This window comes from Arctopsyche grandis, chromosome 5 (genome assembly GCF_051622035.1).
Source record: "Arctopsyche grandis isolate Sample6627 chromosome 5, ASM5162203v2, whole genome shotgun sequence".
Taxonomy (NCBI): domain Eukaryota; kingdom Metazoa; phylum Arthropoda; class Insecta; order Trichoptera; family Hydropsychidae; genus Arctopsyche; species Arctopsyche grandis.
In genome coordinates this window covers 8,607,752-8,631,459 of record NC_135359.1, presented here as the reverse complement: position 1 = coordinate 8,631,459, position 23,708 = coordinate 8,607,752, and the positions used below count along the sequence as shown (strand labels likewise).

General features: G+C 34.0%; 2 protein-coding genes across 4 annotated transcripts in view; both read right to left on the bottom strand.

The window, feature by feature from the left end:
• HnRNP-K (Heterogeneous nuclear ribonucleoprotein K) overlaps positions 1 to 6,882 on the bottom strand; it is a 56,245-nt gene extending 49,363 nt beyond the window's left edge. For 2 of the 3 annotated variants that reach the window (XM_077431383.1, XM_077431382.1), the window contains exon 1: positions 6,566 to 6,836. The gene's annotated coding sequence lies outside the window, so the exon portion shown is untranslated. Of the gene's footprint in view, positions 1 to 6,565 lie in introns of all 3 variants that reach the window. The other variant, XM_077431379.1, reaches the window with a different exon arrangement.
• A 2,784-nt stretch (positions 6,883 to 9,666) lies between these two features.
• Positions 9,667 to 22,662, bottom strand: LOC143912234 (integrin alpha-PS3-like). The gene is made up of 24 exons (XM_077431503.1): positions 22,371 to 22,662; positions 19,052 to 19,191; positions 18,869 to 18,978; positions 18,655 to 18,790; positions 18,430 to 18,585; positions 18,240 to 18,353; positions 18,077 to 18,165; positions 17,779 to 17,994; positions 16,481 to 16,589; positions 16,230 to 16,403; positions 15,981 to 16,151; positions 15,769 to 15,902; positions 15,399 to 15,471; positions 14,749 to 14,887; positions 14,474 to 14,675; positions 14,230 to 14,393; positions 13,267 to 13,348; positions 13,073 to 13,192; positions 12,810 to 12,996; positions 12,531 to 12,719; positions 10,893 to 10,968; positions 10,673 to 10,811; positions 10,533 to 10,598; positions 9,667 to 10,460 (listed from the first exon to the last, which is right to left on the bottom strand). Exons 1-24 carry the CDS (start codon positions 22,550 to 22,552, stop codon positions 10,428 to 10,430), a joined length of 3,201 nt encoding a protein of 1,066 aa, XP_077287629.1. The 5' UTR covers positions 22,553 to 22,662; the 3' UTR covers positions 9,667 to 10,427.
• Between the last annotated feature and the right edge of the window lie 1,046 nt (positions 22,663 to 23,708).

The following is a 23,708-nucleotide window of genomic DNA, read 5'->3' as shown; positions in this document are numbered from 1 at the left end:
CGTTTTGCCAGTAATGACGTATGGATGTGAAACTTGGACATTGAACGCCAAGATGCTACACAAAGTCCAATGCATTCAAATAAGTATGGCACGCTGTATGTACGGCATAACGAGGAAAGACAGGAAGCGGAATACGTGGGTGAGAAGTATAACAAGGGTTGTGGACATAGTGGATAGAGTAAAGAGATTAAAATGGCAATGGGCGGGCCACGTAGTCAGAAGAATGGACGAAAGGTGGACAAAAGAAGTGCTAGAATGGTACCCGAAAGATGGGTAGACGAATTTAGGAAAATGTGTGGGGTGAGATGGATGACAGTTGCGCAAAGCAGATGATGATGTGTGGAGCAACCACATTCCAAACCACGTCGGACGGATCGAAAACGAACCCCAACACAAATTTAAACGACTCCATTTATACAGTAAACTTCCGATGCAATTCCGGCACCCAGCAAAATTGGCTCGAGAGGCGAATTCCTCGGAAATTTATAGAAACTTGCACTCCCACCGAACCCAAGTGCCGCTTTCGATCGAATTACGAACTTTGATCGACTAAGCTGAGCAGAGTCCATTGTAGCGATGGCGTGACGAAAGTTCAACGCTCGAAAGCGTTTCTGAAAAGAGCCATGTACGAGGCCTAGTCGTAAAATTACAGCGAGGACACCATCGACATCAACTGCCCCATAGCTCGATATTACGGCGAGCAGTATACGCCCATAAAAGAAGACATACACGTGTGCTGGATGTACATGTATGAACTATGTCAGTCAACCGGTGACAATATTGACGTGTGTGTGTGTTTAGTGTTGCCAGGCGACCGTTTGTTGTAGTGCTTGTGCTTGTATTCCCGATTGCGAGGCGCAGTCGCGGACTACACCCCTGTATCGGAAAAACTCGTCTGTTTCAATCCGATCGAAATTGGACGATTTGTCCCAGAACTTTAGCAATTTGGTTACTGCTTCGTATGCAAAGATAATCTCCGCAGTTTGTTTAATCCGAATGTTTCTTTATTTCTTCTGGGCGGTTTCTAATACAGCAGCAATGTTTGATGCAATAAGCTTTGCTCTGTAAATTGTATGTGATTTGGGAGACGATGATTTATTTGCACCGTACACTCCTGTTTATATACGATAAATGCATTTCACGGGGTTCGGTGATCATTACGCACAAAGCGATCTCGCGCACGTCACTAAAAACTCGATCACGGAACACCTGGCACCCGAAAATTCCATCCACCAAGAGCAATCCACGCAAATATCATACTAACGAGAACTCGAATGCCAAAAGTGGGGATATCGCTCAGGAACGCCCAATCTCACCGGGTTTGCGCCACATTGTGCTGGCCACGGACCCGAGTTTGCCCATACAAGGCCGGTTAGGCTTACCTTCCGCTTTCCTCAATACTGACACGGACACATGACAACGTCGCCCTGTGACAAATCGCGGGAAACATCGGATTTCAAACAACCAAAACAACGGTGCAACGTTATGGTAATAACTACAGATCGGCGTCAGCGTGCAAAAATGGACTTACCATTGTCAATTTCTATGGTCAACCTTTTTTGTTGTTCTCTAGCTTTGTAGTTTTCCCTCTTTCCTGGAAAATAGCGTGGTCGCGCCTATCCTGATTTTGGCTTTATAGAGGCCTTGAGATGATGAATTTTGCACAAAAAATGGTTCACTATTATACACAATGTTTTTTTTTTCTATTGCTCTATTGCTTGGTACGTTATTTATTGGAGCAGGTAATTGTTGTTGAATTGTTATTTAAAAAGCACCAAGCCAACGGCTAAATCTAAATATAAACTGCATGAGGCTTGTAATAAAAAGAGACCCAAGTGTATATCATTTTGAGTAAAAGGTGGATGAAAAATGAACTGGACTGCGCTGCTATTGACTCGACACGTCCGGACTTGTCCGAAACTTAAAATATGCTACTGGATTATACATATATGTGTATCAAAGTTAATCATTTCATAGAGAGTAGACTTGTTCTCTAACCTTTACAAGCATTTTACAAATGGAAATATTACTGCACTATTAACCACATTTACATACATTCACATTCCAGCACGTGTGTAGTTGGAACTACTTCGGATGTCGTCAGTCACCATATGCCCGTATTAACAGTCATGGTGACGACCTTGAATAACGACAATTAAGATAACCAAGCATCTACTAATACATATATTCGATTAATCAAGATCTAATGCTTGCTATATGATTCGTATTTAGCATAGGAATAGACGTGGTTAACACATATTTCATGTAAATTTTTACGCAAGACAAAATTTAATCAATCAGAACCTCCCACCACCCCTTTATCCTTTATAGAAACAGACTATATATAGAATTTTTATTTTCAACTTTTGAAACCGAAGATACAAGGATTTTTGTTGTACTATATGTACATACTAAATCCATGTATTGTCTGTAACCTTTGTTGAGACAAAACTTGGTTTTAGCACAAAATTTGCACCATCAAAGCATTGCCATTTCTTTCTATACTTTTGACTAAAAAGAAGCGTAAGCCCACTGTAACGTATCTTCTCACAAGACTCCAACAATAGTAACAAAGCTCTAAAATGTACTCTTTGAAAAGAGTACTTGTCCGTTTATTCTGAATTATAGAAACATGACATACTTTCAATCGTTCAATAAAAATTAAAGGCGAACGATATGCGTATAAATTACACAGAAGCACAAAGGACGCAAGACAAAGACATTACATACATACATATGTATATGTATGTATACACATAATAAGCATGTATATCATTTTAATATTACAAAGTACGGGGGACGAACAATGGCATTAGTGAAATGAAAAGCTTGTGCGATGAAGTGGTCAATAAATAATAAGAGGAGGAGGAGGTACCCGTGTCAGTCCAATCAAATGAAAACTTAGCTCAGGTAGAGACAGTCGAGGCGTGGAACAATGGCACTTGAACGACAATCATAGGGAATGCATAATACAATATTGATAAATAGAAATGGTGAATGATTGCACGTTCGCTACATCGGCGGAGTTTTTTTGCAATAGCAATCTAGCATATAACAAATTGGAGCTGTTGTACGAAAAAAAAAATGAAATGTTTTATCCGTTTCGACGGAAAGAGTGGATGGCATGTGTGTGCCGAGATGGCCTCGAGGATGGCAATACGGTAGAAACTCGATTATCCGAACTAAACGGAATAATCAATAGTCGAGATAGGGAAGTATTCGAACTATATATTAAAGTATGTAGTAATTTTAGACTATATTTCAAATTCACTCTTTTTATTAGTCTTGATTTTTTTTATTTATTCCGACATACGACAAGGGTATGGCGTACGGCGCTTCTCAGAGGTCAAAAGCCTTTACCTACATTAAACATGACGGACGTAATTTCACTTAATACGTATAACCTTGTATGGGTGTATTTTGGCAGCCGCCTTTTATTCTAAAGTCAACTTATAAAATGAAGTAGACAACGATAGAAACTAGGGTGACCAGAAAAATGTACTCGAGATAGTTGCACTCTCGAGACATCCAAACATTTAAAGATGCTCAAGAACTAACGCAATAGAATTTCTCAAAAAAAATAAATCGTCAAAGGGTATTTGTATGTTATCCGAGGGTGCTAACTAGTCACCGGAGCCTGAGGGGGCCGTGTATTGTTCAAAGGTTGTAAATGCATTGTTAAAGGTTTGCCGAAGAATGGATAGCACTGTGACTATCCTACCTTTAGTTCTAACCTTTTTTGTCGAAAACTATTGTGTAATTTCGTTTAGACCGCCTTTGAAAATGAGGACTTATCGAAACTGCGCTACTGTTCAGTGCAATTTAGTGCATATTTCCGGGAACCAGAAACTATATGTGAGCCGTAATTTTTGAAAATGGCGGAAGTCCAATTTTCAGTTCCAAAAATACTACACATTTCTGTTTGACATAACGAATTCTTATCACCTGGATATTTGCAGAATAGTGGAGAAGCAGAATAAACGTATTACAGGCCACCAGTATTCGCAAAATATTATACTTAATGTTTTGCGAGATATTTCTCGAAATGAAGAAAGATGGAATCATGTCATTTTCAATTTTAACGACTTATATGACTCAAAAATTGTTTAAAATATCAAAAGACATCTAAAAGAGTTAATTGATTCACGTATGTATGTCCAAATTACACATACATATGTGTGAAACTTAGGCCGAAAACACACAGAGGTGCACGTGGCACGTGGTTTTTTTTTTTTTAGATACTTTTAAACATGCGAAAAAATGGCCCGTGCTTGGCACATATTCATGGAACGCCCTGCACGCCCCGCCCTAAAATGATCCTCTGGGGTGTTTTCGGTAAAATTGTATCGTTTTATTAATCCTTGCTTGACTGACAGTGATCGATAACGGTGTATCCCACATTTGAAGAAATGTAGGAGACCACCCAGAGCGGGGACCCATGCACAAGATGTGCCGTTCATCACTGTGTTTTCGCCCTTAGACACTGAACGCCAAAATACTACACAAAGTTCAATGCACTCAAAGAAGTATGGAACGCTGTATGCCCGACATAACCAAAAAGATAGGAAGCGGAATATGTGGGTGAGAAGTATGACAAAGGAAGTGGATGTAGTGGCTAGTGAATATATTGAATTGGCAATGGGAATCATAGACGAAATACGAACAAAACAAGTGCTAGAATGATACCCGAATGAATATAAAAGGGTAAAAAGATGACCACAGGGAAGAGGGGTAGACGAAATTAGGAAAATGTGTGGGGTGAGATGGATGAGAGTTGCGTAAAAAAGAGACGAGTCGAAGCGTGTTGGAAAGGCTTTCATCCAGCAGTGGATGGTGAATGGCTGTAAATGATGATGATATAGCATTTCAGATGAGTCTAATGCTTTGTCATTCGATTGAATTCGTTAAACTTTAATAGGAACATTTTCCTTTTAAAATTGTCACAAAAAAAACGATCCATCATAAGAATTCAAATAATTTTTTTTAAAAAAGAGCACGCCATTTTTATCCATTCCTTTATAATAATTAGCAAAAAAATAGACAATGAATACTTAATTTATAAGTAGTAGATGAAGTTTTATGATCATGAGAAAATTCGACCACAAAATTTTGACTAATTAGATTTCAGAATCGATCACTGATCAAGTTCCATATCTTTTTGTATCTTTAATCCGTTTCAATTAAAACTCTAGTTTGAAATTGTACTTTTTTGCATGGAAATCAGATTAGATATTAACAATCCTACTCCTCGTAAAGGAAATAATTTAGCTTTTGTAATATACATACATATGTACATACGAACACTCGTTTGTATGATACTTTTGACATTGCGAAACCAGAGAATGACAATATGTAAAAAATTTCATAACCCAAAAGTGGGAAAACTTTCTGATCTAAAATTTTAAATATACAAACTCAGAAAAGCATATATTTTAAGACGAACACTGTTTTTATATAGTTTTAATTTAATTTATGTATGTATTCACATATTTCATATACCACAACCAAATGTATATATATAGTTCACAACATATTTTCAGTGTACAAGAATTTTAAATTTCCTTCAGATTGCATTGAAACGATTCAATTAGAAACATCGACGTTAATCTTTTATTAGACTAGTAGCAATCATAGGGGTGATAAAACGAATAGGATGTGGGGTTGGGGGGTGGGTGGGCGTAGGGAGGTTCGGCGTAAAATCGACTATTGCAGCGTGCAATTTAATAATGCAAGAATAACCGATAAAAGTCGGAGTCGGAGCGTCGTAAATAATATATCAGATTAAATGGAACAAATACACGCAATTTAGTCGGGGAGTTTCACGATCGATCGACACCCGTCAAGCGATGACTAGCGACCATTATATCGATGCCTGATTATATTATTACGAATATATACACACGTAAATCGCCTCGACGTTCGATCACAACAATGGGATCACGTGGACGGGCAATATTCGCAGACGAAATCAATATTAGCGAGCTCGTCACGTGGGCGCGCTCTTCTAGACTATTAGACCGTCGCTAATTGCCGATTGTTTGCATCCATTAACACGTCGGAAGGTGACCTCGTCCTTAGAAGGTGATTCGCCACTCTCAAAGGACGCGCTTCGTCTTTGTCCACTTTGACAAAGGACATAACCTAAAAGAAATTGGCGCAAAATTGAACGCCAAAACAGACGCTACGAAACAAACGAAGGTCGATTATAAAATTTGAAACGTCCGAATCGAAAAATAATAATAAATGGAGCGTTCTGATTGGTCGGCCGGTTTGAATTCGGACGGTCGATATTAGCGTCGCGGGATAATGACATTTATGTAATGAGGGTTTAAGCGTGTGTTTCGCTTGGACGCGCGTATAGGTTAGGGATCGATGGGGTGAAAAAACGATGGACGCAAATCGATAAGGATGCACTGGACGTTTGTGCAAATTGTCATGTGCGAGCCTTCGCTGGGGAGGGTGGGATGGGGAGGGGGAGGGGGAGCGGGAGCAGCCACGGGCCGGGGGGCGGAGGGGGTGGGAGGGAGGGGCGGCGCCCCTTTCCGGCGATTTCAAACGGACTTACCGGGTGTCGATGCAGCGGCCAGAAGTGCAGTCGATTCGTCGAGGAGTCGAGAGTCGAAAGCGGGCAAGTCCGAAGAGTTATAGTCCGCGAATATATTCGCGGGACGCGTCTGAAAGTCAAACGCCGAACGTCAGAGCGACGAACCGACGAACCGACGAATCAACGAATCAACGAACCAACGAAGCGATGAAGCGTCGAACCGCCGCGAGTCCAGAGCCGTCCGCTCGTTCGCTGCGCCGCGCCGCGCCCACCGTCGTTCGCCTGCACAGCCACCTGCTACTTGCAGCTTGCAGCTTGCTACATGCTACTTGTTACTTGTTACTCGCTCTTGCTTCACCCCCGACGTCCGGCACCTCATCCCCAACCCCGAACCACTCGAGCCTCCTCTCCTGCATTATTAAATATCATTTCCCATTGTATTGACCTGCCCATCCCTGTCCAATTTATTAAATAAATCGCTTTTAATTATATTGCCTTTTTATTATATTCTTCCAAATAAAATAAGACGTTAAAATTACTCAAATTATAAATTAAGATTAAAAAATAAGAACTCTGTCATATTACTAATTGCAACCTGTGGTTGCTATTTAGGAACTGGTTATAGAAAAATTCCTAAATATCGGGTGTATCGGGTGTAGATATCGGTAGTGTGGACGTAGCCAATAAGTTTATCTTGTGCCGTCCATGATTCGTTCGGTAAACGCAGGGCTTTTGTTGAAAAAAAAAGTGCCGGTACTCACTTCTTGTCAAGTATTTTATTGGAAAATATTATATTATATAGAATATTCGTTTGAAACAGAAAAATGCTGAGACAAAAGAGCGCCGGAACGCCGTTCCACCGCGTTACATGGGGGAAAAAACCCTGGGTAAACGGATTATTCCACAAAAAGAGATCTCGCGCAAATGACTAAAATCTCTATCACGAAACACCTGGCACCCTAAAATTCCATTCACCAAATATCACACTATCGAGAACTCGAGTGCCAGATATTTCGCATTCGCAATTTTTGTGGCAACGATTGTCGTGTGTGCGATCGCAATATGCGAAATAATACGTTTGACGTTTCACGGTTACAATATTTGACATGCAATATTTATGATTTAATCTGACCCTGTATATTAATTACCTGACTGAGGAAAACGCTACAGTCGTGAGCTAAGTTTACTACAGTTGTTAGCCACTTGAATTTTTATTCAAAAATAAAAACCTTATGACCTAATATCACCGGCTTCTTATTTATTAATGTTACTAATGTTGCGAAGTATTAAATTTTCGGTGATGATCTTGTTCGCTTTTAATTGATAGCAATGAATCAATTTATCATTACTGTACTGTATTTTAATCTGAAAATCCAATGTATACGCAGTATTGAGGGATTTTAAAAAAGGGAAATTCTCAAAACTCAGAAAAGTTGTAGTTTGAAGACGATCATAATTTAAAATCCATAATCGTTTATTTGTTGGCGTCGATTTTTTTAAATATTTTAAACAAATAACAAGTTGTTAATATGTACATAACGCATTTTCATTGTAGACAGGTATTGCGCTCGTCAATATTTGACAAGTGTTCGTTATTATTCACACTGACATTTATATAGACACATACGTAAATAGTCAAATACATAAATAGGTGTATAGGTAGGGAAAACAGTACAATGGTTGGCCATTTGGATTAAATACATATATGTACGTAAATGAACACTAATTTATTTATTTATTTATTTATATTAATAAATAGCAAATTGCTAATGAAGTATTTACAATTAACAATTTTAAATTTGAACTAACAACTATAATTAACAAAATCAACAAAACTATAATTAGTAACCCTAAATAATATAATATAACTCCAAACATAGCATTTTATTAAAGTTACATATATATAATTACGTCAACTTCCTCAGAGGTATCCATTAACACCCCTCAAGAAAGCACCAATGTTACTAGCACCTCTAATGCTCTCAGGAAGGGCATTGTAATGGGTAAACGGACTACTAGTCATATGTGAACCAGTCACAGGACAACCGGTCACTCTAGATCGGTCACACGTGATCACCCGTCACACTAAAACTGGTCACACCCTAAAATCGGTAACGAGAAAAATGGTTGATCGATTTTAGGGTGTGACCAGTTTTCTCGTGACCAGTTTAAGGGTGTGACCAGTTTTATCGTGACCAGCTTTAGTGTGACGGGTGATCACGTGTGACCGATCTAGAGCGACCGGTTGTCCTGTGACCGGTTCACATTTTAATAGAATCACCGAACCATTGTAATGATAGATTAATATATTATTGTTGGTTTGTAGTGAATAAAAGCACCATTTAGTACTGTAACAGGGCTTTTATTTTAAATTAAAATGTAAGTGATCAACGACTCGGTAAGCATGGCCGACAACTGTACTATTTCCCTTGCTTACATAAATAAATACATATATTTGAAATAACGCGTAAAACATCTTAATTCATCAAAATAAAATAGAAGCGAGTATAAAAGAATGAACATGTTTACACTCCTACCTATATTTAATTCATTTAATATTTTTTAGAAAATAATACGTTGAGATATGGCAGTATAACATGTGAATTGGGCCAAACGGGTAAACCACACGCAAACAATGGCGCCAACGAAAGCCATCCTTGATGAACAACGCATTCAGGGCGAGCGAGATCGACTTGATTCCAGTTATTTTTAGCATTGTTATAGCAAATTTATAATATTAGCGACTCTTTGTAAAAATATTAATTTTCAATTAACTTCATAGTACAATCTCAAATACAAATCGCAGAGGCAGAACTTCAACAACACAAACAAATGTCACATCTCTTGAATGAAGAATTAAATGAAAAAAAAAATGAATTAAAAAACTACATGGAAACGGTGCAGGTATTCGTATTCGTAATTAGCAATTAAAAAGCGAACTCAACGTCAAATAAATTAGCTTAAAAACTGTTTTAGATTTTAACAGCTGAAAAAACAAAAATCGAATTTAAAATCCTCAAAGCTGATTTGGCAATTGAAAGTGAAAATGCAAAATTTGAAGAATATTTACAAAAAATGATGAATGAATCTTCCTCGTTGAATAATATTAATAATGGTGAAGTAATATTCAAACTGTTTATTGAATTCTTTAATTAATTAATTATTTACAATTTTATATTTTAAATACATAATAGAAATATCAAGCGACAATTTTCTAAAAATGGGCGACGATGAAAAAATAAATGAAGAGACAATTGAAATATATAATCAATTGAAAGAAGCAGAGATAACTTTTAATACTCTTCAGGTAGTTTATGAATGTTTATTTATAAAACAGGATATTTATAAAACGTTTATTATACATATGATGATTTTAGAAGAAGAAAACGGCCACTCATTTAATGCTTACAAAAAGGTTAGAACATTTGAAAACCACAAAGGATGCACTCATCAAAATGGACCATGAATTTAGCGACTCTACATAATATTTTTAAATTGTACAATATATAATATTTAAAATTAAATGAATCACACCATTTATGTATATTTAAAGCACCACTTAACTTAAACTAAAAATAATTTTGGTATACTTTAATAGTTCAGTTCTTTAAATTTCACAAGTATGATAAGTTTTACTCGTGCTATCTTATAATACAGTATGTATATTCATTAAAATATAATGTTCTTCAGAACGTTCTAATTTAACTTATATTTATAAATTCTATGAGATTTAAAAAAATTAAAAGACTAGATTATATAACCTTATATATTCAATTAAAATTTATACGAAATTAGACTTTAAAATATTTCAGCATATATTCAAGTCTTGTAAATATAAATTTCATGACTAATTTTTGCTGTCATTATTATCTATAAAAATGTTTTATAGATCTTCACTATCTGTACCAACGTCATCCTAAAAATAAATAGTAAAAATGTCAGCAAATTAAGTCAAAGTTAATATTAGAATATATTAAACGCTACTTACACTACTGTGTTCTTGATTTTTCAATAGTTCTAATTCTTCTTTGGTTTTTCGTTTAAAGAAGCCGTACTGAAATTTAGATGTATATTTGAATATCACATATTAAATAAATATAAAATTACCTTTTAAATATAATACACTACCTTATAAAGTACAAATGATATTAATACAAGTACGAGTATTCCCAAGACCAATGAAAGAATGTATATCCAAATTGGTGTCGGAGGAGACGGTTGTTCACTTCCGAAGACATGAGAACTGGCAAAACCATATACTCTCCATCTAAAATATAAACAATGATGATAAACATATCATAACATAGATAAGTGCATATTTTTTTTTAGTTAAGGACGAAATTCTTACACGGCATCATTTTGTTCCATTTCAAATGCAGAATATGTCGATAATAATGCATAACGCTTCTTGTTCAATATTTTTTCTGTTAAAAAAAACTTATCATTAGAGATAAAATCATCGAAACATATACAGAATTTATAATACGGTGATCTATTATATGTATATATTGTAAAAATTGTGTTAGGTGAGGCATGAAACCAGGTTTTCCAGACGTCCCTATTTGAGCGGGACTGTCCCGAGTTCAACAGACAAATCCCAGGTCCCACATTGCCTCTGAAAATCTCGATATAACTAAATTTGTATATGTACAAAAATGTATGTATGTACATAGAAATGGTTTGACTTCAAAAGTAACAAATTTCAATCTATTAAAGTTTCCTTAAAATCGAAGAATAGAAGAATTTTCTTCAATTGCAGAATTAACATAATTATTTAATATTATTTGCTATGTTGACCTTCTATACAAAGATATCTGTTTATTAACCAAATTTTTACTGAAGCAAACGAGAAAAAAACATTGTATGAGAAGTGGATAATATTTTTTAAGATCATTCCGCTTGCAATAATTTTTGGTTGTGGCTATTTGCAGGTACTATATCTGCGAACTATTGGCTATTTGCAGGTACCATTTCTGCGAATTATTGGCTATTTGCAGGTACTATTTCTGCGACAGGCGCTAAGCCTTCTGCGCATGCGTGTGAACTTATAATCCGATTATAATTTCTTACATTTAATGTATGCTAGACTTGTTTAATCAATCGTTCATTATACATGAGGCAAATTAATTTCGCACGTTATTAACGTTATAATTTAGCCAATTCGCGGCTTGTACTTGTATGTAGGTATTAAGGTCTGTTCATACCTATCCAGCACGACCCGAATCCTGCAAGTATCCTGCAAGTACGGACAGTATTCTTTAGTACATTCTACATGGACGTGCATGAATGCGTAAATGCGCATGCGCGAATGGAGTATGAATACGTCCATATAATGTACCAGAGAATACTATCCGCACTTGCAGGACACCTGCAGGGTACGGGTCGTGCTGGATAGGCATGAACAGACCTTTATACGTTGTATATGATAATAATTTTCTAACAATTAATAATATTAACTAATTTGGATTATATTTTTTACTCTACGTCACTTTACGAGTTAGAACTTAATTTTAAAAGGTTTAAAACAAAATTTTAACAGTAAACACGCTGACAGTGACAGTTGACGCGCATGCGCAGAAGGTTTTACGCCTGCGCATATATAGTACCTACAAATAGCCAATAATTCGCAGATATAGTACGTGCAAATAGCCACATCCATAATTTTTACAAAATTTTAGCCCACGTCTCAATTCTACATTCCATTGCAATTTGCGAAAGAGTATTTAATCTAATTGCAAACTGGAGAAAGGAGATAAATAGATTACTATTAAAAACCGTAAAAGCTGAATGAATGCAATTGTAATTTTATCAAGCAAAGTATTAAGGCGAACATATTTTGACACGAGCTAAAAGCTAGGAAAAAAACTGAACATTATTGAGCACATTTATAATTCTGGGTATCAGCTTCTCAATTTGCATCACAATAACTTTTTACAATATGTACCAATAAGCAACTAAACATACATATATAATTATATTTTATTACCAAAATTACTGATGTTTAACTGCATATCAAATGCAATATGAGCACCGTTGCTTCCCGGAATTAGGTTGCTGCTGGTACATTGCACAACCATGCACGTAACTAGCTCATCATTAGAGCAATTCAAATGAAAATATTTGGACAAGTCTCCCAAATTTGAATTTTCATATTTCGTGCTAATTAGCTCGTTCTCTATATATATATATATATATAAAAAAAAGGTAAACTTAGCATATGCGACTTTGATATCATTTATTCGTATGTTGAAAAATAAAATCATACTATCGATGGTTCCAGGTGTCGTTTCTATATTTTCTGATGAAATTATATTTCTTCGCGATCTCATAGCCGAGCTGTTAGGATCATCGTCGATAGAGTCGGTTAAGTCAACGTTATACCCGTCAGCCTTGTCGTCAAAATATGAACCCGTTATAGGGTTGCAAATGAGCGGTTGTCCATTTAAATTAGCCTGAAATAATTACTAAGTATTAATCGTTAGTTTTTTTTTTACTTTAATGTGCAATATGAATGTTAATAATTCTTACCACGGGCTCGTGAACTTTAACCAAAGTGTAATTGGCGTCCGTTATATTATCATAATATGCTATCGGGAAATAAAATTTTATGGTGAACAAATCAACTGTGGTTGGGCCATTATTTAATACCTGAAAATGATGTTAAAATTTAAAATCGCTTTTAAATTACAATTGTATATGCTTTTAAATGCTATAATACTTACATCGTATAAATGAGTGATTGTAACATTTTGATTGGAGCCTAAGCTTGGATTGATATAGACATATTGATCAGTCGATGCAGAGCTGTAATTATAATTCAAATGTATGTTTTAAAATGTTATCTACCATTATATCTAGAAAATCGATTGTGATAGTGTCGCCATAGAAAGGTTAGGACTTGTACAAATGTATGTAGAAGCATTGATACAAAGAAATACATACGTATTTAAAGTAAATACATACTTCAGTGCTTCATATTCTTCCCAAATTATAGTAAATTTAAAATTGAAAGAAGCTCCTAATTAAAAAAAAACGGATTTTATTGGATTTTAACGGATTTTATTGGATTTTATTTCCCATGGAGTATTTAAAATATAGCTTTCAGTTTTTAAAATTGAACGCTACATACAAACATCTCCTATCAATGGTTAGATAACATATTATATACATATAATATGTTATAACCAGCAGAATAGACTAGAATATAATGCTTTGAACAAAGTGGTCACGGGTTCAAATTCTCGCAAAATCTCGAGTTTTCAGCAATCTCGAATTTCGCTGAATTGTTTAAAATGCGGCAAATTTAAAAATTTGACCATGGATATCTCTGTGGATATTAATTGATATGTATTTTGTTTAATACTAATAGTATTTGTATCAAATGTACAATGTTTCTGGCCAGGAAGGCGCATTGGGGTTACTTGTTAGGCCTTCCTGGTATAAATTAAAGATAAAATCTAAAGAAATTTTGAAATGGCAACCCTGTGAGAATGGGATATACTTACATTAGCCTCAAAGAAAAGGAGCTATATAAGTATTTCAATTTGTAATATAAATTATAATGATAACTTAATTATTCCCAGTAGTTATTAATTCGGTCTAACAATCCTTGAGTTAAATTTATTATATTTGAATTTGTTTTATTTATTCGGAATTTTAATTGTGTGTATAATGAAAGTTTATACCCCAATATTTCAACTTTGGAGAGAGCTCTTAGCTCTAATGTAATGAAAACGTTATTGTCTGCATCATCAACTTCTTCACCTCCGCTGCTAGCCGTTATGTTAAAAGTGACTTCTTTGTCAGAACTGGTTAGCAATGACGTATCAAACTCTAATAGAAGGAATTTCTAAAACGAACAAATTTGATTAGTTTCTGCAAATGCACAAATAGTCAATATTCATTCATATTTAAAAAAATTTCACATACTTGAGTAAAATTTGCAAGTGGATTTTCAAAGTCACAAGTGATAATTAAATTGTTTTCGAGGTGACACTGTGAAGGCACTTTTAATATTGGTGTTTTTTCCGGTTGAATTACATGAATTTTTGGCACGAATGCGGGCTCTCCCAGATTTTCCAGAGATATCTCGACAGTTATGCTTGGCTTGGAACCAATGATGAAGGGCTCTCTGAAAACAATATGTATATTAATCATGGAAATGTTTTGATTTAATAAATAAATAATCTAAAAAAAAAACTAACTCGCTAAGGATGTCAGCGCTCAATTTTAGATTTGGATAGCATGTAGCATTGGCACAGCCACTTGCAAACGGAACTTGAATCGACATTTCTCTTTTCCCAGTCGGTCTAATAACTGGACAATCAGGGCAAAATTTCGATTCTGCAACAAAAAGTGGTTCTATTTAAAAATAATGAAAACTTTGTGTACAAAATGTCATAACAATACATATATGGGTCCTCTGCGAAACATCATTGTCGTTAAATAAACTCTCCTTTCTATACTTGTCTCGTCGGCTCGGTACTAGGATCATCATAGTATCTTTCCAGAATTATTTTCTAATATCTCTACTATGTTACGACTTATCTTAACTTTTAATTCAATATTTATTAAATGCAAATTAATTGTTTTAAATAAAATTATAAATCTAGATAATAATTTTATTTAATATAAAATTATTATCCCATAATTTTCAATTAGAAAAGTTTTGGTTTAGTTACATACATATGCATGTAGTTGTAATAAGCATAAAATTATTAATCTTACTGATATTTGATGACAAATTATATATAAGTATTAAAATGAAGAGTTCGTTTAAGGAGATTTGGTGAAACCAGGCCCACCGACAATGGATATATATACATATATACATATCATTTTGTAATTTTGTTACCAAGCAAAGGATTCCTTTTCAAATCGTAGGTAATTTTTATATCGATTGGTCGAGAAAAGTCTGCAGCTTTTGGCTAAAAATAAAAATATACATTAATACTAATTTAAAACATTTTTTGCTAGCACAAGCTCTATGCATAATGACATTATTAATAGGCAATAGTAATTGGCTAGTTTATATAAGAAATAAATTGAATTTATACATTGCTTTTTACAAGTAGTTAACATTATTAGAATGCGCCATTTTGGGCACTAATAATGTTATTTTTTAAATCTTTGGCGAGCATTTCGCTTATTATTATTATTTCAAACATTTAATAGCTTAAATAAGCATCAAATTTCTCAATTCAATAATAAAAAAGTGCATTTACCTCGATAAGTACAACCACATCTTTGCATACTTCGGTCACAACTCCGATCTCGCTCATGATGATAGAAGAATCATCTGAATTTTCTAACACTGCCCTTCTATAGTCTGAATCTATCGCAAGTTTAACTTCAATATCTGCAATGGAATACAATTTTGAATTATATTAGTGATATGTTAACTCAAAAACCTTGAATTTAGAATGTATTTACTCACCGGTTTTGAATAAGTTGTTTCCAATGGCTTTAAGACAAATTTGAGTCGTGAAAGAAGTTATGTTGAGTGATAGTTCTGATGGGATGCTTTCAATTCTCGGAATCAGGCGAATCGAAGGGTGGCAGCGGAGTAAAACAACTTTTGCACTTACATACGATCCAATTGCTAAGTCTAAGTTAATGTAAGCAAACTCACATTAAATTGGATAATTAATATACAATGTAATTACGCCGTGGATGTAATAGTTACCATTGCAAGTATTCTGATCAATGTCGACTCCTTTTGATATACTGATTCCAAATCCTTTCAAGTGAAGCATTGATATTCGTTGTGAATAAACAGGATCCAATCCGTTAGCCGTTCCCAAGTATATATAAACAGCACCGTTACCATAATTTTCATAAGGCGACCCTATTGCAACATCTGAAATCATTACAGATTTTTAAATCAATTTCTCAATATTGAATCTGATTAAAGTGGTGTTATGTATGTAGGTTTACCAGTGAAGCCATCTCCATTAATATCACCAATCTCCGATATGGCCGAACCGAAGCGTCCAGCTTCACGAAAACTTCCACAAATATTCGCATCTTGCTCTACGAATTTCCACTGTTTGATACACGAAAATTATTAGAATTTATGAGAATGCATTTAGAAAATTTCTATATTGCATTGCGCATTGCGATTTACTTTTAAATTGTATTGCAAATTAAATGTAAATATGTGCTAAACATAGATATAGAATACATAAATAAGAAAACATAAAAAGGCGGATGGCATCACATATCATAAGTAAGAATTAATATATAATGTCTCCAATTATAGTAGTATTTTAACATATAATGAAATATCGGCGCGATGTTTGTAGTGTCGTATGCAGTGATTGAACAGCGTTCGACAACCTCTGCCACAGATGTCTCTAAATGCACACGTTTATTTTGTTGGCACTGAAGGAAATTCAGAAATCGACATTAAGTTTAAAACTACAAGCAATGAACTAAATATTAAAGTGTCAGCTTTAAAATTGATCCTTGTGAAGTTACTAATATTTAAATATTGTAATAGTTAATGATGGTTTTATTATAGTAACATACATTTGTAGTTTAATATAGTGTGTATAGTTAAATATTTTTTTCTTAATATGGCTTTATTAGTTTGGTTTACTGTCACGCGGAGTGTCCAATAAAAAAAAGTTATAAATAAAATAAAACTTCAGTGCATGTACATATGTACATAAACTGGTTGTTGACCAGTGCCGACCGCTGCGTCGAACTTTTTTTTCACCACTTCCCCGCTAGTTAAACCCACCGCACCCCTCAGTTAATGGCGACAAGATCTCCAACGAAATTTGTATGTAAAGGCATATCTATGTATTCTATATCTATGGTGCTAAACAATTTAAATAATAATAAGTCTACGTATTTATCAGTGGCGTGCGCTGAAATTCTCTCTCTTTTTGTCGTACAGCCTTACTGAATGTGCACGAGCAGGATACAAGAGGAACAGGCTGTTCCTCTTGTATCCCGTTCGTGCACATTAAGTAAGGCTGTACGACAAAAAGAGAGAGAATTTCAGCGCACGCCACTGGTATTTATGTATATTTCAGTTAAATTTTCAGAAATATCAGGCTGATATCGCAAAGTGCAATCTCGTTTTCAGTTATAAAATGGAGTTACTTATACCATATTACAATGTTGAAGATGATATGAAGTACAGTAGTACTTAAAGACAAATCTCCACTTCTCAAATCTTGGATACGATGTACAAATCTCAAATCTATATTATGAATAATGCTTACATTGTCATGATTCATGTAAACGTACACTTTTCCTTGATCCCATGCTAAAGGTTGGGCATGCATGGGTGCTCCTATTATCAAGTCTGTGAGACCGTCTCGATTAATGTCTATTGTAGCGAAAACTGATCCAAAATATTCTCCTATTTGTTTGCCTTCTATCCTTGATTTAATAAGATATCGACTTTCTTCAAATGGTGGAAAATCGAATATTATGATCTTAAAAAAAAAATTACATTAGATTGTTGGCTTTAAATTTACATATATACATTTTACAGATTGTAATTGAATCTTAATTTACTTCTCCTTTCAGGTCTGCACTCCTAGGAGCACCAGCTACGTAGTAATTACGATTGTTAGAAATGAATTTGCCGAAACCAACGGAATAACCTTTTAGAGTTGAAATAATTATTTGTATAAATTATTAGATTTTTTTAAAAACATTTTTATTGCTGTTCACTAACCAAAATATGAATTGTCTTTAAGATCTGGAGTGTAATAAGGATTCGGAATATTTTGTTTGATGAAATAATCAACTCCTCCTATTTGCTTCGTTATTTTGTATCTGATCACAGTTCCTGAAACAAAAAGATACTTAAAAATCAACAGCTAAATATGATTATGGATGATTTTCAGCATTTCAGTTGACAATACCCGTCCAAACAAATACGCCAGGAGCACCGAGAAGTAATTCAGTGCCATCATCAGATAATTTTGCCGACATACCAGCTTCTCCAAATGCATAGTAATAGGCTTGTGATCCGTATAAACTTTGTAAATCGTGTTCACGAATGTGGAAACCTTGATACACTGTTAAACACATTAAAAATATGTTAATTATTGATTTAATTAAATAATATTAATGTTTAAAATACTCACATTGATCAACTAATGGAATAAGAGTAGCTGCTTTGGTAGAATCAAACATGTTTAAAGTATCTGCTACCGTATAACAAAGCCCGTTAGCTAAATAATGATCTTTATGGAATTGATTAATCCATCTCGGTGCGCACATCTATAAATAATTACATATGTCAAGTTATCATGATTCACTATGTTTCAGGAAAATTGTTAAATAATTAAATGAACTTACGACAATCGTGCCATTATTGTGTATTGAACCATCTATTGACATCCCGAGCCACATGGAATCCTTGCGGTGATGGTACGATTTTCCATTGGCTATTTTGTTATTTGTATTACCTTAAAATTGGAAATAAAGCGAATGTATCATTGGAATAATAGGAGTTTTAATTCAAATTTGGATCCAACATACCGGTGGGATCAAGAACTTTTTGAATGCACGTATTTTTGATTCCATCGGCTGAAATTTTGCAATAGTAAATAGTTCCAGGATCTTTGATTTCCGCATGGTCCTTGAAGCGAGAAGTATCTCGCGGAGCACCGACTATAATACTAATTAATCATTTTAAAAATTAGCACTTGAAAATATATTGCTCGTGTATTTTGTAAATAAGTTGGTTATATTATAATTTGTGCAGAATTATTAATTAATTTTTTTTCGTAAATACTAGTAATTCTCAAAAGGTGTTTTTGCTATTGCTGGCGTATTATGTATTCTTTGCTGACAACTAAATAAACATTTAACTGGCTGTGAGTAATCGGAGAAAATTGATTCAATGACAAATTTTGCGATATCAATTTTTTAAAGGCTAAGAATACTAATAATAAGCTTCATTAAGAATACTAATATTACATGCATACATATAAAGTTTCATTAAGAATACTAATATTACATGCATACATATAAAGTTTCATTAAGAATACTAATATTACATACGTACGTATATTCCATACAGATCCTTGAATAAATACTGATACATACTGAAAAAAAATTAAATAATTGAATTCCAGAAAATGTTTTGGGTCAATATTTATACTACTAATGATGCACATTTTATTATTATAGTCAGCAAATATAATAAAAATTGAATTTATGTATCATAAATAGTATGAACTAACTCCCGTGGTGTAAAAAATGAGAAATTTACTTGTACATACAAGATATTGAGTTAAATAAATACGGTGAATATATTTTAGATTAGACTGAAAAGGTTGAAAACTAGTGGAAAGATAAACTTTATTGCGGTTTGCGGTTATTTACTTGAAAATGTACATAAAAAATAAAGGTTTTCGTGGACACATGCGATATCGTATTATCAAAAATTCATTGATACAATGAGTTCTAGTACTAACTTAGTACTGAATGACCAAATTTCTGAAAATATTTATCCTAATTAGGCACATTGCATTTTCTGTTTATATTATGATGTATTGTCACAAGTGTGCAAGCTTGTATAAAGTTCTTAATTATCCATTAAATGAATTATGATTCAAAACATCTAAGAATTTTGCTCTTAGTCATTATACCTCTTTGATATACATACATACATATGTACATAAGTAGTATATGTATAAGTTTCCTTGCGTGCACACATATGTACATATGTTATACGTATATATTATACATATATGTATGTAAGTTTATATAATCTGTATTGCGTTTTTGTTTAATTAATAATTAAAGCCCGGACCCTGAGGGGGCTGTATATTGTTCAAATGTTGTAAATGCATTGTTAAAGGTTTGCCGAACCTTTTTTACACAGGATTTACAATTGAACAATAAACAGCACGCTTCCGGTCCTACCTCTATTAATAATTAATAAACATCTATGTCAGCGTTTCTCAAACTGGGTCCATATTCTCCCCTTGGGAGGCCCAGACCCTCCCGAGGGAGGCACAACCCAAAACTTTACTTTGGGGAGGCATAAAAGTAAAGGCATAAAGCTCTAGGGGAGGCACAGTCAGATTAAAATTACAAAAATTCTATATTTAAATAATATCGAAAGAAGATCTTAAATGTTTTATCTGTCATCAAACTGAATATACATATGTAAGTATGCATTTCAGAAAATATACTAGCTCGTGCAACCGATGGGGCTGCTTCAATGGTTGGCAAATATCGAGGATTTATCGCATATATGAAAAAAAGGGTCTACCTAACGAGACCGAAAGTGAAAAGGTCGAAAAAACAAATATCGGAAGGCAAAGATCGAAAATCGAAAGATCTTAAGTCAAAAGATCAAAAAACAAGGATGCATGGTAAACGGTACTATGTATATATACTATATATAAGTGGCATGCGTTGAAATTATCTCTCTTTTTGTCATACAGCCTTGTTTAATGTGCGCGCTCAGTATACGGGAAGAAAAGCCTATTCCTCTTGTATCCTACACGCGCAAATTAAGTGAGGATGTACGTCGGGGGAGAGGGGGGGGGGGAGAGAGAGTTTTATCGTACGCCACTGATATATATATATACTAACCGTTTTTCATACGTATGCATGATAAACGAATATTTTCGACTTTTTCACGGTCACCCGAAAAAAAGATATGCCAAGCTGTGTTTCCACAGCTTTGTGAGAAGGCAAGTTTATATTTCATTGCTTTTTCTACATCTTATCTCATCGAATCTGGATTAAGTCGAGTTATGCATCTCCTTTCAAAAGCTCGTAACCGTATTGATGTTGTAATAAAAAGAGGCGATCTCCTTATGTCACTAACAACATTTGAGCCAGATATAAATAAACTCGCTAGTTTACATCAGGCACAAGGATCACACTAAATAAAATTATCGTTCAAAGTTGTTATTATAAAATAAATAAGTTTATATAATATATAATATTTTACACATGTACTTTTTTTCGAGAAAATATGGGGCGGAGACAAAGAAAAATATTAAACGCAAAAGGGGGCCACGGTCCAAAAAAGGTTGAGAAACACTGATCTATGTATTCGTCATATAAAAAAAAGTTTCGGAAATTAAAAGCGAGATTTTAACATTTCATCGACAATTATATTAACGACAGGTGAATGAGATACATATTATTCCGATTTAATAGGGTTTAACTGTATACATATGTACATACATACATACCAGTGGCGTGCGGTAAAATTCTCTCTCTTTTTGTCGTACAGCCTTACTTAATGTGCGCGAGCAGGATACAAGAGGAACAGGCTGTTCCTCTTGTATTCTGCCCGTGCACATTAAGTAAGGCTGTACGACAAAAAGAGAGAGAATTTCACCGCACGCCACTGATACATACATATGTATGTCTGCCAACAAAAGTTTTAGTTTCTAGAGTCTGAATTGTCAGTTTATAAAATATGTAAGAAAAAACAAGCTTATATATATTTAGTACATATTCTAATATGTATGTACATATGTATTATGTAAATAGGTTTTTGAGCTATTTTTCCTATTATGCTGTAGATTAGCATTAGAATAAAATAATACTATGATTACTAACCAAATTAAATTAAATTGTAAAATAGAAAATGATCAGTAGATCAGTAGCTATTAAAATAGATATAAGATGTATTGTGAACATAATTTCGTAATAATAAAAAGCATTTAAAAATCAAATGTATGTATTACCAGTGCTATAAAACTATCAGAAGTTAGAAGATTTCATACATTATTTGGTACTGATTTTTTAATATATTTTTTTCTTTTGTGTTTCTGACTGGTTGAATAAATTGTAGTTAAAAAAATACCCAAAAAAAAAAACTTACATTGGATCTTTTCCACCTCTGAGTAATACTGAATAACCAAAATAAGAATGGTTATTCGCTATTGAAGGCGCTGGAGCAAATTCACTCCTAGCATTGATATTATAACTGAAACAAGACACGTTTATCACCAAAAAAATCACTAGCACAAGAACCGGTTTGAGATGCACGAATGATGACAACATCTTAAGAAGTGTTATATTTGCACAACCGATGCATCGATGCGACTTATCAATCCAAAGGATCAACGTTAACTAAACGGTGTCGGTATTTTCGACTTCTGAACACCGAATGACTAACAAAAGCCCATGAGTAATAGTTGGTGGAAGCTTTGAACGTCAACGTATTCGATGGTGTATTTATGTGGTCAAAACCGGATGTGTGTATATTGCGAGAAGTGCTGATAGTAGTTTCCGTATGATTGTTCTATCTATTCAACAATCATCATATTATTATTAATTATGAAGTTCAGCAACGAGAAAACTGTGGTCCATCATTTGCGTCACCTTCGATGAAGGTTTCTGTTATATCAACATATTCTTAGTAGTTAATTGGTTTAGGCATGTGTATCATTTGACGGGCTGAAAACCAGACTGGTACAAGTGACATTGTTAAAAAAATCTGGTGCTAAAATAATAGCTATTATTTTAGCACTTAAACCAGGGTTTTTTTTTAATGTCACTTGTACCAGTCTGGTTTTCAGCCCGTCATTTTTTATTAAACGCATTGCAGAAATACACACGTTAATCAATTGTACATAATTTTTTTAAAATTGAAGTTACATATCTATATTTATTACTTTATATACATACATACATATGTACATGTATAATTGTGGGTTTTTATATAATTGCATTCATATATTATATGTATGTATGTATCTAATTTGACCATTCGTATTAATTTTACCAGTACAGTACTGATTTTTTGATTATCTGTCCTGGCAAGTCTCGAGATAAAACCAGTATACTTTTTTTTAATCTAATACATGAATTTAAATATGTATATAAAAGCCTTCAGTGAAAATGATGTCTCCAACAAGAATTAGTCAAATATTGTCTTCGCCAGGACTTTTTTCTTCTATGAACAATATATGACGGGCTGAAAACCAGACTGGTACAAGTGACATTTAAAAAAAAAAGCTGGTTTAAGTGCTAAAATAATAGCATTTCATATATGCTATTATTTTAGCTATATGAAATGCTATTATTAGCACTTAAACCAGATTTTTTTTAAAAATATCACTTGTACCAGTCTGGTTTTCAGCCCGTCATATGGCCCAGTGATAAAACACAATATTGAATGATATAACTATAGAATGTTTGCTAATTAATTAGAATA

Coding starts and splice junctions, on each gene's coding strand:
- LOC143912234 (XM_077431503.1), bottom strand. CDS start 22,552: ATGTTGTCATCATTCGTGCATCTCAAACCGGTTCTTGTGCTAGTGATT. Junction 18,586..18,654: donor TATTCCATTAGTTGATCAAT/GTGAGTATTTTA, acceptor TGTGTTTAACAG/TGTATCAAGGTTTCCACATT. Junction 10,461..10,532: donor AAAATCAAGAACACAGTAGT/GTAAGTAGCGTT, acceptor ATTTATTTTTAG/GATGACGTTGGTACAGATAG.